Source organism: Lates calcarifer, linkage group LG3 (assembly GCF_001640805.2).
Source record: "Lates calcarifer isolate ASB-BC8 linkage group LG3, TLL_Latcal_v3, whole genome shotgun sequence".
NCBI classification, from domain to species: Eukaryota; Metazoa; Chordata; class Actinopteri; family Centropomidae; genus Lates; species Lates calcarifer.
Window position 1 is genome coordinate 6,564,983 of NC_066835.1, and position 19,360 is coordinate 6,584,342.

Genomic DNA, 19,360 nt, shown 5'->3' on the forward strand with positions numbered 1-19,360 from the left:
AACTACAGTTTCTGGGTAGTAAATCGGTACACATTTTTTGCAAAGCTCTATATGATTGATGATGCTTAAAGTTTTCCATAAAACTATACCAATGCAGGGCACAAGGCTGATCTATAGTGCTTGGAATGCAGCCCGTCATGGACCAGTGACCACTTCTGAATCATTGGTCATTTGTGAGAGAGGAAGGGAATAAAAAAAAAAGAAAAACAGAGCTTTTCCCAAATTTTTATGCTATTATTGCTTCAAGTGACTGCTGAACTGGTTGTGATTAACAGGATTCTGTGTGGGTGATTATGTTTCATGCTTCAAAATGATTCCTCCCTCTGCGCTGTCCATCTTGTAGTTGCCAGAACTGGCATCTGATCAGTCCTGTCAGATAAAGTGAAATGTGTTCATCCCCTGCGGGAAAACAACATTACTAGTGCCAGTTCTGCTTTACCACCAGCGTCAGCTGTGCCAGGATTATTTCATCAGCTCCTGTTTATTAGTACATGAGATTTAGAGCTGCGCTTTGCCAAGATTTTTATGTAAAAATATAACTGTCTTATCAATCCAAATCACAAACAGGGGCTGACAGAGTGGAGTGTCACATCCCCACTAACCGAAGCCCCCGCAGACTTGCTCTATTTGCCCAAGTTAATTACAGATGTCAGGCATGGTCAGTGGTGGGAAATTTCCTCATTACACAGGAAATGACAATCAGGACTTAGGTTAAATCACTGCTAAATCACATAAGCCAGGAAAAGGCTGCTGCATGCCTTTCCGTGGGCTCAAACCTTCAAGCATGGCGCACTCTTGGCCACACTTGTAAGCCCCTGAACTCAAGTCTTTTGAAAGCGGTCCAGACACTTTACCAAATCCGTGCTCAGGTGACGTGTCAACAGGGTGGATGGGGAGGAATAGTTCGCTTAAGGACCTGGGACAGCTACGTTTAGCTTCAGATGAAGATGGAAGGAGAGGAGCGAAGAGGAGATGGATGTGAGATATGACCACAAAGGACACACAAGAGGGTTTGATGGATTGCCTGTGATTTGGAATGAGACGAGGAGAAGCAGGAGGACTCTTGACACAGACTGTGATCAAGCGGAGTAACAGATGGTGAGGAAAAAGACACGCCAGATGTGGAAGGGGAAGACAGAGGCTCTTTTGCTCTTTTGTGCAGCCAATCTGCCCCACAAAGGCTGAAACAAGTAACTGATTTTGGGGCTTTTTGAGGTCAAAGGCCACAAGTTGGGTTTGGAGTTCAACTAGCTACTGCTGCTAAGAAAATAAAGAAAATAGCACAGTACAGTAATATAACAATATGTATAACAATTCTGAAGTTATTTTCCTCAATTTAACTTTACTCACAGTTACTGTTCTCTCAGTTTTTGGAACAGAAAAAACCTTAAACCAAGCTCTCAGAAATTTCAAATGCCAAATCTGTCATACTGACGGTAACATGGTAGCGGCATTACCATAGTACGACTGCGTATACACAATATCAACCCTTAGGATACAGATTAAACAACACATACAGCATGTAGCTTCATATATTAAAACTCTTAGAATCTTATTTTAAATTAGTGTGAGTAGTTGTCAGTTAAGAAGACGATGACATCAAAATCTGATACAAAAGGATTTATTGGTTTCTGGCATTAAGGACCATTTTGGCATGTTCAGCAATTTCAGAATACAATATATGCTTCAATGGAGTGTGTTATCTAAGACTGGCCCCACAATCACTAAAGTTAAAGTGGCAAACATAATGGAGAACCCTGCTCTCTTGCTTTGGCTCTTTCATGTTTTGGTCAGAGACATATATATATATTTTTTTAATTCATGCTTGATACTGGCTTGTGGGAGAGCAACTTAGCAAAAAATTAACTTTTTTTAAACTCTTCTTTACCATCAACACCCCACTAAATGTGAGGTTAGAATAATTCTGGCATTAGAAAATATGATGATTTAATCATATATCTGTAATATATATATATTCAATACAATGTGAAACCATTGCATGGAAATACTTTCTGTACCTTGGAAATACCCTCGATATACATGAATTTAAAAGGGTATTGTTTCAGTGGCACAGGACCATGTTAATGCTGCATGTGAGCAAAATCACAGCATATGAATTACCTTCTGTTGCTTCTGCTATTTTACACTGATTCAGTCCTGACAGAAATATGGTCACTTACTGGGGTTATGGGGTAAACATTCAGTTAATTAAACATGTATATACAAGTGCCCTCTTGGATCTAAGTTCTAGTAAACAATAGACTTGCTAAATGTCACCGTCGTAAAGGCAGCTATGTCAATATGGCACATCAACATGTGAATAAGCCCTGAACATGGAATGATGCTGTGTATCCACAGTGCAGAGGGACTGTCAGTGGCATGAGGCTCACATGAGCCTGGTGATGGCACCAGAGAGGAAGTCCTCATAGTTGAGGCGGATGTTGCCCGTCATGGTCGTGTCCTTTTCCCTGAAGGCCTGTGTCATACTTTGGAGCTGGGTGCACACCTGGATGAAGCGGTCCAGCTGGATGCCGGGCCGCCCGCCCCGCAGGGTGAAACGCTGCACCAGCATGTCAGTGAACTGGGGGCTGAGGTTGTAGCCCATCTGAGCGAGGGCTTGAGGAGAGGAGGGAGAAACAACACAGGAGTGAATTTTTCTCTTTCTGCAGAAAGTCTAAAAGGTTTTATACTCACACAGACATATCCCAACTCATCATAGCATCTTTGACATATACAAACAGGGATACCTTGGTGTAGCTCCGTGCCACTGATAGAACCTGAGCGATCTCTGTCATACTGCTGAAACAACGCTCTCCACCGCTGCATGAAGTCCCACAGTGCTGAGAAGCCAAACATGTCTATTCGACCTGAGCGTGTCTTGTCAAACATGTCTAACGAGAAACACAAAACACAGCATGTTCAGCCAAACATGAGTCAGATGTGTTTTCTTCAGTTATTGTTGGGCAGTCATTCAAAACACAGTGCACATGCGAAGCTCGTTTTTTCCGCATCATGTTTCCAGCGAGCCCATCGTCCATCATCACGGATCTTCTCCTTGTACTATCTAAAAGCAGCGCAGAGAAGTCACACATTTCTCATTATGGTAATGGTACGCATTAGTCACTGCCTGGCAAATGCAGATGGAATATGGGGATACTCGTGCAAACTAACAGGCAACATGACAAACGTGACTCAGTCATTTTTTAGTCTGACTCCTGGCTGCCTGGTTTTCTCCTTTTAGAAGCTGAAGAGATTTCTATTTAGAAGCCTGACAGATTTAGGAGGAAACTCACATTTAAAAACAGCCTACTTTCTTTTCCTCAACACTCCTTTATCCATATGTTTTTTCCCCAAACAACCTCCCCCTCTTCTTTGCTGTAGCTATTTAGATCTCCGGAAGTACACTGTGTCATTCTGCCTCAAGAAACACTGTCAAAACATTTATAACCAATTCATCAGCGCAGAGCTACCTCACACTCTGCTGAGCACTTCATTTGGCTGCAGCAGCACAGACTTACTGATCATCATGAGGCAGGTCTCGTCATTAAAAGCAGACCAGTTGGAGTTGACAAGTGCCTGCTTGAGCTCCTTCAGGTTGATGAAGCCGCTGCGGTCCGCATCGACAGTCTGGAACCATTGGTACGCCTCTGGGTTAACACCGGGAGGAATGTTACCTACAAAGAGGAAAGATAAGGGTAATAACAGGGTGGTGAAAAGAAGAGTAGGGTTCACGCTGACTTTGAAGATACCCCATCACTTTTGAAGATTGCTCTTGTCTCCATCACTGTTTTCATCCCTTTCTCCTTCTTCAATCTGTCTGAGCCAGCTAGTTTGATTTATTCTCTTTACTGTTTTCTATCCTTGTATTTTCGACCAGTTGTTATTTCACTGAGGCTCTCAGGCTTTGAGCAGTATCGAATATTTGTGGCAAAAAAACAGAAGCAGGGATTCTTAACAATGAAGTGTGTGCCTCGTTTCCGAGCAAAATAATTCTTTATTTACTGGGAGATGAAGAAACACACTTATACTGTCTGACAGTTGAAGCTGTGCTGACTCTGTCAATCAGAAACTTGATCATAAAAAATAATACATCTGTGCACGACTCAGTTTTTGGTCTTTGGTGTTTAGATGGTGGTGATTGGGGAAACAGTATGGTATATATTAACTTTAACACGCAGTACACTCTATATGTAACTGACATGCCAAACATAATTCCTACAACTAAGCACACTTCAAATGAGTCCAAGTTAACAAACTTAAGTAGGTATTTACATCTTACTCACTGGAAGAATAAGAGAAAAAACATTACAACAAAAACATTTTAAAATAATATAAGTAAGTGGCCATTTTGTTAAAGAATACATCCACAACCTTAGTTATGAGTCAAAGGTTAAGAAAAAGTCACCTCATTAAGGGGGTATTATGTCCAGGCAAGAGGCTGTTACCTGAGTTCATGGAGAAAATGAGAGGGGGTGTAAGACAAGGGGCAGGGTGTAGGCAGGGCTGATTGTCAGAAAAATGAATGGGGAAAGAGGGACAGATTACACTTCAAGCCAGACCCTGATGGATTCGGTCCCTGTGGGGAGTGATGGCAACATCAGGTTCTGACTTGGGCTTAGCTGCTACAGGAAACTGTGTAAGCACACACACACACACACACACACAACACACTCTTTACCCATCTGTCTCTTACTCTGTTTAGCCCTCACTCAGTATTACTGAAGTCATCACTCCAGCAGTGTAATCCTGCTGAGGGGCACAAACTGAACCCTGTCTCTACATGACTGTCTGGGAACGTTAAGTCATTTTCTATCCATCATCCCACCGGAGAGCGAGGGGGGCCGAAAACGAGGCAACGAAGAAGGAGAATGAGAGCCTATCTGCAGTCTCCTCGTGTTCAGGAATATGCCTGTTCAACTCCCACAGGCAGAGGGAACCGCAGATGCTTGCACAGCTCCAGTCTCAGCATACAGTTACCTGCAGGAGCATGGTGCCCATAAGGTCCTCCGTGCGGCTGTCCCCCGTAACCACCGTAAGGCCCACTGGGGGCACCTCCTGGTCCTGGCCCATATTGCCCTCCATGACCTGGGGCTCCATAACCGCCATAAGGACCTCCTTGTGGACCTGCAGCACCTCCGTATGGAGCTGAGGGGGGAGGGCCATAGGAACCATGGCCTCCCCCATATGGAGCATTTGGTGGTGGATTGCCCCCTCCTGGATAGCCCTACAGTGATAAACATAAGCAAAGTTCACTGAAACTATATGATAAGTACAAGGGATAAACAGGCTTAGCGCATTAGCATTAACAGGTAGAAGTATTACACTACCACAGGGTACTGCAGATATATAGAGCACCTTGGGTACATGTATAGAAGTAACTGGGTGGTGAAAAGTAACTTAGGACATTTACTCAAGCTGTACTTTGGTAGAGTTTTGAGAAACTTGTACTCTGCTAGCAAAAGGAAACTCATGTGTTACATAGATTTATCTGACAGCTGCAGTTACAGTATGTTATTAGCTTACAAAATATATGTGAACATGTATATATGAAGCTACTCAGGTATGGCTTAATCAGTTAGCAGATCCATTGATTGGTCAAGTGACAGAAAACTTACTATTTTGATAGCTGATTAAATCATTTCAATCATTTTCCGGGCACAGATAACACTTCAATACTGCTTACAGATGGATGCATGAGTAACAATACTAATCAGTTATAATTATGAATATGAACAGGATATCAATGTTTTGCTGACAAAACTTCTGCACTATCCCTTTACTAGTAATAAACCTAATGTTGTAGTGTAATACACTGTAACTTCAGTAAAGTATCTGTATTCATCTCCCAGCGCTGAAAAGTTCTTATCTCCGCTGTTTTGGGCAAGAAAGCTCGGTTAAAACAGGAATATTATGACATGTACACGTTGCTGAACGATGATTTAAAACCAATTCAAATGTTTATAGCAAGACACGCAACTACAAAGTGAAATGTTGGTAATAAATGGTAACACTTTCCATTCTCCACCCTGCTAGCACCAGTAAACAAATGAATGGCTAACGTCGCTCGTGTTTTAACGGCATGAAGCATTATTTACGCTATATTACAGCAATAAAACAGATAATACAGTTATTAAACGATAAAAATACGTTATTATGATTAACATATACAAAACACAACGAGCAGTATTACGGTACCTGGCCGTAGTGGAAACTCATGTTTGATTGACTTTACTTCCTTCAACAGTTCAGCCTTGAAGGCGGATACTGCGCTGTCTGGATCATGCTAACTATTGGTGCATTTCCAGGTCTGTCAAAACCGCACCCGCGTGTCCTGCTCCTGATTGGACGGCGGAGTGGAAAAGAGATGACGACGGAAAAGAAAGTATCAGTCACAATGTCCATGACTCTTGAGTATATAACCCAACACTCGGTGAGTTTGTCACTCATTGTTTAATCCTGTGACAATGACACGGTTTCCAGGAAGTCTATTTGAGTTTTGATTTCATAATTTTGTAGATATTTATTTTAATTCCAGTTAGATCTATCAATACAAAGTGGATATTCTAGATAGTATGTTTTTTTCACTTAAAAATGGCTTTCTTTCCCCATACTGTACTATCGCAGTATGTACTATACAGTATAGCCATATTAATGAGGTCAGACTCTACACTGATGCAGCTATAATCAGTTTCATGGATGGTAATGATGAGATGTTTTGCAGGACAAACAAAAAACACACACTCAAATATTTTAATATTGAAATAACTTTATAGATCACAGAAATAAATACAAAATCTAAAACACAATATACTATCTCAAATCTTTCTTCATTCTCTCTCTCAAAAAAAACAAAACAAAACAAAAACAAAACAAAAAAAAAAAAAAATGCAAATTTGTGGGTATAAAAAATGTTTTGTCCTTTTCCAGAGGTATGAATTAGTGCATATATGCATCATACATTCATTAAGCAATTCTGATTTAATAGTGTGAGTCTGTAAAATATAAGCAAGAGTAACTCTGGAGGGGCTTGTGTAGAAGGAAGTGCTCTGTGTGCTTTATTTTGTGGGGCAGTGTGTATGTCCAGGGAACGGATTCACTCTGTAATTACATCATTTCAGCATTTTATACTTACTGTTTTATTATTAAGTACCTCACACAACAGCTTTAGCTTGCTACTGGCCAATAGTAATGTACAAAATGTAAGCACATTACTGCCCAGGCTGTGCTTCTCTCTCTCTCTCTTCTACTGTCTCTCACTGCAGGGTTCTGCCTCCAGAGCTGGAGAGTCTCCTGCTGCTCCCATGATCCAGCTCAACCCATGATGCGACAATAATTAAAACATTTACTAGTGTTATTGATAGTGTTAGTGCTATTAATGTACCATTGTTTGTCATTATTATTCCTTTAGCTGTAATAATAATTATTACTATTATTATTATTATTACTATTATTACTACTACTATTTACACTTTGACTTAGTCTGTGTATCTGCAATGTTGTCTTTCTCCTACCCCATTCCCCCACCCCCCTCTCTTTCTGTCTAAACCCAACCGGTCGAGGCAGATGGCCGCCCACCTTGAGTCCGGTTCTGCTCGAGGTTTCTGCCTCTTAAAAGGAAGTTTTTCCTTGCCACAGTCGCCTAGTGCTTGCTCATGGTGGGATCTGTTGGGTTTTTCTCTGTAAATCTTATAAGATAAAGAGTACGGTCTAGACCTGCTCTATATGTACAGCGTCTCGAGATAACTTCTGTTGTGAATTGGCGCTATATAAATAAGATTTGACTTGACTTGACTTACACATTGCTATGAGCACACATTCACACAATTCATACACACACACACACACAAACCAATTCCAAGAAAAACAAAATATCAAAACCCTTTAAGTTCCTCTGTAAACCTCCTTTTTAAGAAGTTAATTTACATGCATCAGTTGTGCGTTCCTGCAGAAAGTCATTTAACATAATAATATTTACAAAACGCTGTCACAGAAATCGCTGAATTGATGGATGTCTCTTTGGCATTGAGCAGCAGTTCTCCACGTATTTCGGCACCTTTAATGTTTTACTCAGTTTTTCAACATAGCTGCTGCCATATTGCACATTATTTCTTCTTAGATGTCCCCTCCTCAGCCTTGATGTTGCTGAGGTTCTGGATAGATACAGTAGGATCGATTCTGATCGACGTTTTGGACCTGAACTCCGACCTGGGGGCCGCCAGAGGAGCCATCTCGTGAGTCTCGGCGAACATCCTCCTGTCCGCCTCGGCCTTCCTCTTAATGAGTTTCTGGATACGTTTGCAGATGAGGTAAATCATCTCGCAGATGCACATGAGGATGCAGACGGCAGAGGAGACCACCATGAATAGGGTGAAGATCTTCTTCTCCGTGGGACGGGATATATAACAGTCCACGGTGTTGGGGCACGGCGGCAGGGAGCACTTGGACAGGCGGGGCATGTCATAGCCTTCATAGATGTGGTACAGGATGTAGAGGAAGCCAGCGTCAAAGCCTGCCTTGAAAACCAGACTCACCTATGAGAAGATAAATAAAGGTTAAACCGGGAAACACATTTTTTTCTGCAAGTGTAAAATAAAGGACAGAAAAGTCCATTTGCCTGTCCGTCCGTCTGTTTTCTTGTGATTAGGACATTATATATAATTACACAAATGTCTTCTCCAGCCTCTTGTACGTAGCCACTCATCCATGGCAATTATTTTTGACATTTCTAACAATGACTAACTTCAATTTGGTCGAGGCCAAAGCGCTGCTGGAGACCCCTCATTCTTACCAGGTACGTCCACCACAGCCCCCCGCGTTTCTTCCCAGGGTTGGCGTACAGATGGGCGCCCTTGTGCGAGGCGGTGTACTGCATGTCCTTCTTCTCCCGGTACTTGACGTGGCCGACCACCATCAGCGACGGGCAGGTGACGAAGATGAGCTGCAGGGCCCACAGGCGGATGTGGGAGATGGGGAAGATGTGGTCATAGCACACGTTGTTGCAGCCAGGCTGGGCCGTGTTGCAGACGAAGTCCTTGTTCTCGTCGCCCCACACCCTCTGGGCCGCCACCACGAACACCATCACCCTGAAGACGAAGACCATGGAGAGCCAGACGCGACCGAACACGGTGGAGTATTTGTTGACCCCGCTGAGGAGTGCCTCCAACGCAGACCAGTTCATGACGGCTGCTGTAGAGGTGGAGGAGGGGACGGAGGAGGCTGAGGGAGATGGAGGAGCTCCTCAGGAGAGCAGGTGGAACTGGTGGGATGACCTTGAGCTATGAAAGAGTGACAGAGTAGATTAAAAAGAAGAGTAGTAATCATGTAAAAGATGAAAAATATCTTTCTGTTTATTTTATAAAAAACGCTCGGGGACTTTAGAGAAGGGAGGTTTAAAGAGAAGCATCAATATTGATGTAGCAGCTGAGATATTCTGACTTTGAGTACGTATAAGTGGGGGAAAAAACTGGATCCTACATTTCCCATAATGCAACTAGACTGTCCTTTTATTAGACCCTTCCTACCAGGTGAAAGCACACATCTTTCAAACTCCACACCACCAGTTATAACACAAGCTTTCTGTTATAAATCAGTGGTCTTTGAATCCAAGCCAGCATAACCCTGATGACATCACTCTCACATCATCAGGGTAATTTTTGGAGACCTGACAAAGCTCCACCAGAGCCCCAGGAGACAGCTATAAGCTATTTCCACAGAAAGAATAGTAGTCAGAATAGTAGATGGGTTAACTGAGTTTGATGTGTAAAATAAGTGGCATGCCCCTTTAAAGGCTTACACACTTGCAGTTATCATGCATAGAGAATTTTATTACCTTTTACGTGCAGTATTATTTTCTTCATCTCCAGGTCCCTGGGTTTCTGTTTTATTTTTTGCATTTACATCAGTGAGATGTCACATAAAGCCACTGCATCTCTTCCATTGTGTTATTCCACAGCAACCACAAACAAAAAGCTTTTTTAAAATGGTGATCACCTCTGAGGAAACAACAACCAGACATAATCCCCATTATGGCGGATTCCCGTTTGTGCAGAGCTACCTTTTCAAAACTGACTCATTATACATGAATGAGTGAGTCATCATCATCGGCACCTCCCTTCATTGAAAGGACAAACCAAGACTGTTAGTCAGCTATTCGAACAGTGCGGCTGATCAGGCAGCTGCAGTCATCTTTGTAATCCCAAACGCCTATTGCAGAGTCTTCAAAGGGTTGTTAAGGGATGGCGTTTCATTTGTGAGGGGAGTTTAAGTTAAAATATTACGATGTGGATTTAATGGTCTGATCGTGTACAGACTTTAAAGATGGAGCTGTAATGGATCCTCTTTTTTTTTCTCTCTCTCTCTCTCTGGTTTTAATGGATATTTTAATGAAGTCTTGGTTGTATGAAGGCGTGCGCATAGAATAGAATAGAATAGAATAGAATAGGCTTTATCACTGTACAGTTAAGTACAACGAAATTGTGCGTGCTCCACGAAGACAAACAGTGCATTATGGAAGAAATTAAATACAATAAGAAATACAAAATGTACACAATATAATACAAGTTATACAAAAAAATTACAAAATTGCAGAAATTTACACTAAATGTTTACTTTTAAGCATGTGCATGGCAGAATTACTACATTCTAAAGTTCTGTTGGATACAAATTTAGTTTGTAGCTGGAGCAACAGGTGTGACTGTTGAGTGAGGCGTGCAAACATCCTCTTTGTGAGGTGTGAGCCATAAGGAGGGTCTGCCATACATAAAGGTTAAGATTTCTCAAGGATTCCTTGTCAACAACAGTAGGGGAGAAAAAAAACCACCTCTGTTATACATTTACATCTCATTCTGATAATAGCTCACAGCCTGACAGGGAACAAGTTGGATAACAGCCTCGCTGTCCGCTGTTCCGTTTCAGTTCTGCCTCTTCTAATCCCGCGTATTTGAATTCAGAAATGCTTTACTTCAGAATTTCGGCATCACTGTCGACATACTGAGCTGTCAAATCAGTTGCTATTTTCTCTCTCATCCAGCATTCCTGACTATTAAATTACACAGCATAAAAAGACTCGACTCGATGAATGCCTTCAGAATCACAACATGGGCCACTGAAAGACACTTTCGATTGCTGATGATGTTACCTACACTTTATCTCTCCATCTAAGTGGATAATACAACCAGTGATATTCATCTGAAAATGTGTCTCAGCCCGTGCTTTTGAGACTTTGACATATCTCAGTTTTACCTTGAGAAGAAGCTATTCTTAGTTCGAATCCTCAGGCATGTCATTTCTTTTAAAATGGTATTCACAAATTGCATGTTTAGACACACACACTTAGTCTCACACAAACCCAAACACAGCATGATTCATTCCTTTTGCACAAGTAAATAGAGCATGTGATTTCTCTCTCGATTTCATATAAAACACGCACATAAATAAACTCTGAGGTGACAATCAAGCCCAGATAGGAGAGAAAACCTCAGAGACGACAGTATATCTTGTCTCAGGGAGATGGCAAAGCTGGACCGCAATTTGTTTTCGTATTTACTCTAGATTGCGATGTTGCCTTCCCTGCCAACAGCGGCCCGGGCCTCGTCTATCTCGTCACAGTGTGTTTTGTCTTTCTCTTTGTTGTGACAGACGAGACGTATCATGCTTTCTCGAATGAGAAACCGCCAGTTATGTGATGCATTTGATTCCAATATATCTACTCAAATGCAGCTCTGGTGCACGCCCCTGGCTTTATTAAGAGTCTTGCAGAACGCGGGAGACGTCAACAACCATAAACATTCTCAGCATCATGCAAACTTGCAAATCTGCCAACATAATTCTTAGTAAGAAAATATCCCTTTATACTAAATTCCCTTGATCCTCAGTGCAGACTGACATTGTGTAGCTTTACCCATACTGTCTTGTGTTCAGTATATAACCACCCCATCAATAGATCCTTGACAGTGACTCGCTCTACAGGTTGAGCAAGTTGGAAATACTTTCCTATCCACCAAGACCACATTGTCTGTGTAAGTTAGTGCTCCTGGCTAACGAGGTGGGGTTGGAGTTCTCTTGTGTGTGGCTTTCTCTTTCTCTCTCTCTCTTCTTCTTCTTCTTCTTCCCAGCTCTGCTTTTCTTTCCTTTTCTGTCACTCGTGCACCACGGCTTTGTACGTTCAACTCGGCTTTCTTCCACTTTTCAAGGTACCACGAATCAGCCAGAGGAGTAAAGCATGAGTGATCCATGTATGGTTTTATTCGCATCGCTTCAAGTTATCTGTCTTAACAAATTTCATTCCTTTCTATGCGCTGGGGCTGAGCTCTTCTCTTGACATGATACAAGATCTTCCCTGGTTGTACGGTGGAAAAGGAACAGAATGAACAATGTTCTTGCCCTTTTAATGTCCCATTTTCAACACTTATCTTTTGTCCTCATGTATTCTACTAGTATACATCTGAATTTAAACTGGAATTCATTTACATTACATCTGGTTTTACTGATCTAACAAATCTTATATGTATAGACAAAGATAAAGCGCCTTACCTTTGACACAGGGAAATGGCGTAAAAGAGATGTTTGCTAACTGTCAAGTGTGTCCCCACAGGCCCTGTGTTGATGCTAACTGACTTAGTCTCACCTGGATATTCCGAGGCAGTTGGCTCTGAGGTGTGGACCTGCTGGAGGGGTTGAGGAATGAAGAGAGAGGGTGGAGTCTCACACACACACATCTGACATTCACATACTCACACACCGGCAGTGCCAACCTGGGCTTGTTTTGCATGAGCAAACCTGCCTGAGGGCGTTTCAGTGAGCACGGAGAAATGACAGATGAGAGATATCATCAGAGATCAGAGGAAGAGAGAGAGAGAGAAACAGTGTAACCAACAATTGGACATGGGAATGGAAAATGATGTGATAATGGCAACAGGCAGGCAGATCACAGCAGGGGGTGGGGGGGTGGAACTAAGTAACAACTCCCCAGATGAGGAGGGCCCTCAGAAAGCCTAGAATTAAGGCACTACATCTGTAATTTTGAAATTTGACAGTATTAGTGTGTAGCTGTATTAGTGTGATAAATAAACTATTATCGTTGGTTTAGTAAATAGTTTTCCTTGTACCTAAAACATTACCAGAGCTTCTGCCTGTCCATCATCAATATCTTCTCATGTTACAGAGAATGTCAGACACTGTGAGAACATAAAGTGCAAACACATTCATCAGTCATTTCAAACATTCATCTCAGCATAAACTGTGAGATTTGCAACACTATCATGAAGTAGTATGCTTCATTGTGCATTATAAGTATCATACAATATCATCTAAATCATTATCACTCACTGCATAAAGTATGGAAACATGATTAGTTTACTATAGTGTTTTGATGAGTCTTACTGATGGAGATAAGCCTTTCAGCAGCATCAGAAAAGCTTAATAAGAGTTATTGTTTAACATAACTATCTGTATCCAGATCAGTCAGCCAGTTTGAGAGTGATAGAAGGGTTCAGTTTGAATATTCAGGCTACCTATTTTGCATATCTGTGGATTGTGTCTGGATTGAATTAGGTCTCCAATGTTTTATTATGCTGCTTCTAGGTTGCAACACACTGGGTTAGCACTAGTTGGAAACTAATCCACTTTAATTCTGCTAATAACATTTTTTTAAATGATGAAATGCAGTAGAAGAGTTGTTCTCTCTGAGTGTAGGACTGAATAAGATGGTTTTCTACTTTGCTCAGGTATAATGTTTTTAAATAATGTTTTTAATATTCTTAAAGCTTCACACATTAATTCTTGTATGCTGACAAAAGAGGCTGAAATATACTGATGTTTCAGATTGTACAGACTTTCTCATTATGGATTACCATGATTAGCAATACAAATGCATGAGCTTCATAGAGGCAAGGGGGCCCACTAAGACTTAATATGTAAAGTGTAGTAAAGTGTAGATTTATGTGCAACACCACCGGATGACAGATCTGGATAGTGTCGTGCATGATATGAAAATGGCACCAATCAGTGTCTAGTGTATGAGTCAGCCTGAGCACTTGAGTGTGGTGGTTTCAGGCATTTAACCTTTAGATCCCAGTTAGCGTCTGCTTCATTGTTTTGCATTTCCTGCCCAGTGTACATCAGTGTACACGCACAAAATGAAAGCTGGGGGTTTCCGGCACACTCAAAGTGAAAGTGTTATAAATATCTAAATAGTTTTGAATCATAGGTGAAAGAAAAGACTTTTTAGAGAATCTTGTTATGAACCCTCTGATGTCAGTGAATGCATATCAAACAAAAACACACCCCAAGTTCCCCTATGGCATTGTATTGAAATTCCAAAATGTGTCAGTACTGTATAACATTTCCTTCCTCAGCTCTAACACACACACAAGATTATCAAAATGAACGCTCACATGACAGCCAATCCCTGCAGGAAACAGTATAATAGAAGTGTCTTCACGTAAAACAATCTAGAGGGAGGGATTTCTCTCTCAGTGGCTCCAGACTTCCTAGTTTATTTGTTATTGTTTGTGTTTTTCCTGTTTAGTTTCCAAATAATAAGCTGACACACCCACTCACCTGCTGTGTAAACCATGCCAAACAAAGTATATATGACTGTACATTATAGGGAAGATGAAAATTAATGATGTTAAAATTTGTTTACAGTGTTGTTACTATGTGAACCAGTTCAGTTAGGGTGTGACAAAGTAATCATAGGCAACCCCACTTCCCCAAAAGCTACAAAACAGGTTTTTCCTCGTTTGATTCCTGTTTTTACATAATACCAGTCTGTCCCTGCACCTTACTCAAAATAGTTCAGTCTGCACACAGCTGGATTCTGCAATAAATATTATACTATCTAGCAATGAGAAGAAGCAGGCAGGAGGAAGATCAGACAGAGAGAAAGATGAATGCCTTTCTACAAAGAATATGTTATGCCCTCCATTGGCCTCTAGAGAATGCTGATGCTCCATCAGTTTACAGTCTTTTTTTCTGTCAAGCAGAGAGGGGGATGAGAGAGAGAGGAGAAATGTTAAGTAGACAGAAAAACACTGGATCTCATCTCTCCTGTTAAAAATAAGCAGTCATATCATCTGTGAGCAAAGAAGGAAAGAAAGAGGCAGCATCCAAGAAAAGCTACAGAGCCGGGTGTCAGTAGTGATTTTATTGTCTAGAAACAAGCTTTTCCAGATTCTTCTTCTTTCTGTGCTGAGCAACAGATTTCACATTAAAAGCACCAACAGCTTTTTGGTGAAACTAAAGAGATGATGGTTGAATATCACAGCCAGAGCTCTGTGATCACTTCTAGCTCTTCATTAGGGCTCTCCTCACTCAGCCAACCACTTTAGCATACTGAGTATACATGCACACGCTCAGCCAATCAGACAGAGTCTATTTAACTCACATGGCTCTGCTCTAAATGAGGTGAGAGCAATGTCTGTCCTCATCCATTAAGTCCTGAGTAGCTCTGAATGAACATTACACATGAACATGTTTGCTTATTCATAGCTGGTCACAACACTAGGTTTGTTTTTTGGGTTGAGTCTGAACCTGATGTTTTATTGTTCCATTCCCCTTGAATCCAGCTAGTTTGGTTTCAGTTCTGTTTTGCAATGTGTGGTATGTGTGTGTAAATTTTTCATCATCACAGGATGGTTATCACTGTTGCCAGGAAATGATGTTGGTTGGCCACTCTGGTGCAGGTAAGAAATGGACTGGTGGAGCAAGACCATGACTTGACCATGACTCAGTATTTAAAAAAAATAAATTAAAAAAATCATATGATGATATAATATTGTCTCCCATTTTGTTAACAACAATGCAGATTCTTCCAGTGACTGCATCTAGATGTGATCAGCTCTCTGACTGCCTTGTTCAGTTTGAATCTGGGTCCCTAAGTTTCTGGGTCTACACTGGGTTTGGAAAGACTGTTCATATTATAAGATTTTTAGGAAAAACATACTGAGTTAACTTCCCCAGGACTCTTGCGCAACAAGTCCCACATCAAAGTGTATAAACTTGTAAAGACCCAACATGTCCAAAAAATAATGAGTAAACAGGATGAACAAAAAGGATAACAGCAGTGATCATGGCTGATCAAAACTGTCAAAGCTGTACAAAGACATTCAGAGTGATCACAAACAGCTGCAGAGGGGTCCAACACACAAGCAAGTGATGTTCCACTGCAAAGCCAATGGGCTCATTGGTCTTGAGCTCAGGCTCACTGCGCTCTCTTTCTATTGCAGTATTTGCCTCTACTCCATTCCACATAACTCATACGAGACATCTAGTTGATTCACTGTTGACCTATATGAACTCTAAGTAACAAAACCAGCTCCCACACACTGTCAAAACTTTACATTTATTAAAGGGCTTCATTTCAGTCAAGCAACCTTCTTCTCTGGTACACCTGTCTGAATGCAGAGAGGATCACTTTTCCTGAATTGATTCTAAAAAGTTCTGAAGTGCAGATTTTTACCTGAAAGGAGTTTTATTAGAAGCCCTATGAAATAGACTGAGTGGTACATAAGTCCCTCACCCTTGTGAGTCAGCAGGGCAGACTTAGTGACAACAATTCAAGAGAGGCCTGCCTAATAATATAGGTTCACAAGGGCTCTAAGGACATAAAAATGAAAAGAGAGATATATCACTGGATGTTTTCCTTCTAAACACCCCTGCAGAAAACATTTTAGGTGAGGGTGGCCAAAGAGCAACCCTCCTTCAAACCCCTTATCAAAGTGGAGATGTTTTTGCAACGAGAGAATTGAACCAAATGAGCACATTGCTGGATCGACCATTTAATCGTATATCTTCAAATGGTGAATTACTACTCTGCACACTCAGTAGTCTGTGGGATGTCTGCTGGCAATCCTAGATGCCTGGAGGAGTCTTGTTGCCTCTGTCTTTTTGTAGGGCAGAGCCCCAAAAGATTAAAGAGGCTCAGACTGACTGGTTGAGTGTACATACACATATATTCATAATGCTGAAGCTACTTAATGAGTGGCAAGCCCTATTAGAAATGTGTGACAAGTTTATTATCTGCATGGGGAATCAAAGAATATCAGAGCTTTGTACTTCAAAAAATCAAAAGACAATATTCTTCCCTAGAAGACTGCACGCCCCTGTTTATCACAACAAACTAAAAAAAGGAGTTTATGGAAAATATGGTATTATTGCTTGAGGTTAACTGTAAATAATAGTCAGTGGAAGCTGACAACAGCTGTTTATTTAGTTACACTGATATACTGATGTTTAAAAATGCTACACAGCTTTTCACTTGTCAGGTCTGAACTGTGTTTTAATTCAAATATCCAAACAAGGTTGTATCCATCCATGCTGACACAGTCATCCTGTCTAGTCTTATGCCTTGTCTCTCCGATCATCATCAACAAACCACCCTCCCACTGCTCACCCCTCCACCTTCTCCAGTTTCTAACCCACCCCGCCCACCCCACCACCCATGGGACCTGTTCTGCTACTGTCACAGCCATTGCTCTGGCGTGGGTCATTCCCCAGTGTGTCAGAGCTGGTGACACTGAGCCAGCCACACCCCCCCCGCCCGTTTGTTGTGACAGCATCATGTCTCCAACGCCACTGTGGATGATGTCAGGATGGCCCCTCGAGGAGGTCACCATCTTCTTTCTCTCTCCCTCTGTCTTTCTCTGCCCATTAGACTGACTCTGTGGGATGCTGGTCTGTGGAAAGAAAAGGTTTGTTAAACTGTCGGTGACGGGGGTAGGGGTTGGCATAGGGGATTTTCACAGAAAACTGTCTGAGAGCTGGTGAGAGCCACTGATTTCAGCCAATCAAACAACCATTAATTATACCTAATGTGTTCCACATTAAATATACAAAATGAGTTGTAATAAAAATGTGTATGATTGGTTGCTTGACTCCATATTTACCAGACGAGACCAGATGAGTTAATTATGCTTCTAACTAAGATGTTAGCATGTTATTTGCTCAACTGCATAACCACACTAATATAATATTTGAGCTATTGGATATCAGTATTTAAATCACACACTTAGCTGTGACTAAACTGTATTCTGGTCTGTTTTGACATTGGACAGATTTGGCGAACCTTACTCTCGAACAGCCATTGTACAGTCGTAGCTCAGCAAATGTAACAAGGCATAGCAGTCCAGTCAAGCTTTGAATTTCTTTGTGTTACTTAGCGTGCCTGGGGCTCCAGTAAGAGTGATACTCAGTATCAAGAGTTTGGAGGTTGGTGTCCTTTTTTCAGTTGTTACAACACAAAAAAACACAAGAGCACCAGAATGAGGGATGGATTAAACTGTGTATCTGCTCTAACATTAGTTGCTAATGTTAGCAAGCTTGGCTAGATAGCTCACTACCTGCAGTAGAAATCTGCAGGCAAGGGACATGTCATTACATGATAACATTATCACTTACGAAGACAGACCTTCAACCTGCAGGAGCCAAGATGTTACTATGTCAGACTTTTCTCTTGAAACGTGAAAATACAGTAAAGCAAAACTCTAACAACTGTTGCCTGACAAGTTCTTCCATGGCATCGAAACTATTCAAAAATTATGTTAGAATGAATAACATTACATTTTTATTTCTAATATTGTACCATGCTACAAGAGCTAGTGCTACACTTGTTGTTTGCTGTTGTATGTTTTCTTGGGACATGTAGCTTAAGCTGTATTGCATCATGGACTGTATGTAGCTAGAAATAGTAAGTAAAAAAAAGAGAGCTGGAGAAGGAGTTTTGACCCAACTCACAGTTTTAGTGCTGGTATTTACTTTTGTGTGAAGCCTGACAAATTTCAAACGGTTAATATTAGCAAATAGACGACTTCAGATTTCACCAGAGGCTGATTAAGGATTGTGGGAATGGTCTGAAGCAAACTTTAACTGGTGTGGACTGGTGTCATCTATCACTGCAAAAACTAACATATATCACTTGTGCAATAATACATGTTGATAGATTTAGAGAGAAGTTCCATGCTACAGTTGCACATGGCATTTATTGTCTTTTCTTCTACTTTGAGTAGGTCAGGATTTGTTATTCCAGAGAGCAGCCGCTCCTTTTTGTATGTGGGTCTGGCAGTGATTGTGGTGTTTGAGGGAGAAGTGAGCTGCATGTATAACTATACTACATTGTTTTGTTGTCTGCTAGAGCAGAAAATTTGGCTTTTTGTGATTAAGCAGTCTCTGATGTCTATTGTCTATTAATAATTGGAGGACTATTAATTGGATGTTCACAATATAATTGTTGACCTTGTTAATGTAGGTTCTTCAAACTTGAATTGTTTCTGTGATTTATATTTCAGGTCTATGAAAAATGGATTACACACTTTCATTTGAAAATCTATCATTATGTAACCTCTCATTTTCTGAATAATGCATG

The 19,360-nt window shown here is 41.2% G+C and overlaps 2 protein-coding genes across 3 annotated transcripts; both read right to left on the reverse strand.

The window, feature by feature from the left end:
* Nucleotides 1-1,605: 1,605 nt before the first annotated feature.
* On the reverse strand, nucleotides 1,606-6,320 carry pef1 (penta-EF-hand domain containing 1). The gene is made up of 5 exons (XM_018701482.2): nucleotides 6,196-6,320; nucleotides 4,978-5,224; nucleotides 3,519-3,674; nucleotides 2,748-2,891; nucleotides 1,606-2,616 (listed from the first exon to the last, which is right to left on the reverse strand). Exons 1-5 carry the CDS (start codon nucleotides 6,214-6,216, stop codon nucleotides 2,387-2,389), a joined length of 798 nt encoding a protein of 265 aa, XP_018556998.1. The 5' UTR covers nucleotides 6,217-6,320; the 3' UTR covers nucleotides 1,606-2,386.
* Nucleotides 6,321-6,748: 428 nt separating this feature from the next.
* gjb9b (gap junction protein beta 9b) lies at nucleotides 6,749-12,690 on the reverse strand. Of its 2 annotated transcripts, none has more exons than XM_018701484.2 (3): nucleotides 12,532-12,690; nucleotides 8,789-9,275; nucleotides 6,749-8,531 (listed from the first exon to the last, which is right to left on the reverse strand). In XM_018701484.2, exons 2-3 carry the CDS (start codon nucleotides 9,176-9,178, stop codon nucleotides 8,103-8,105), a joined length of 819 nt encoding a protein of 272 aa, XP_018557000.1. In that variant the 5' UTR covers nucleotides 9,179-9,275; nucleotides 12,532-12,690; the 3' UTR covers nucleotides 6,749-8,102. The 2 variants fall into 2 exon arrangements, with proteins under 2 accessions (XP_018557000.1, XP_018557001.1); XM_018701485.2 differs by lacking the exon at nucleotides 12,532-12,690 and adding an exon at nucleotides 9,830-10,711.
* Between the last annotated feature and the right edge of the window lie 6,670 nt (nucleotides 12,691-19,360).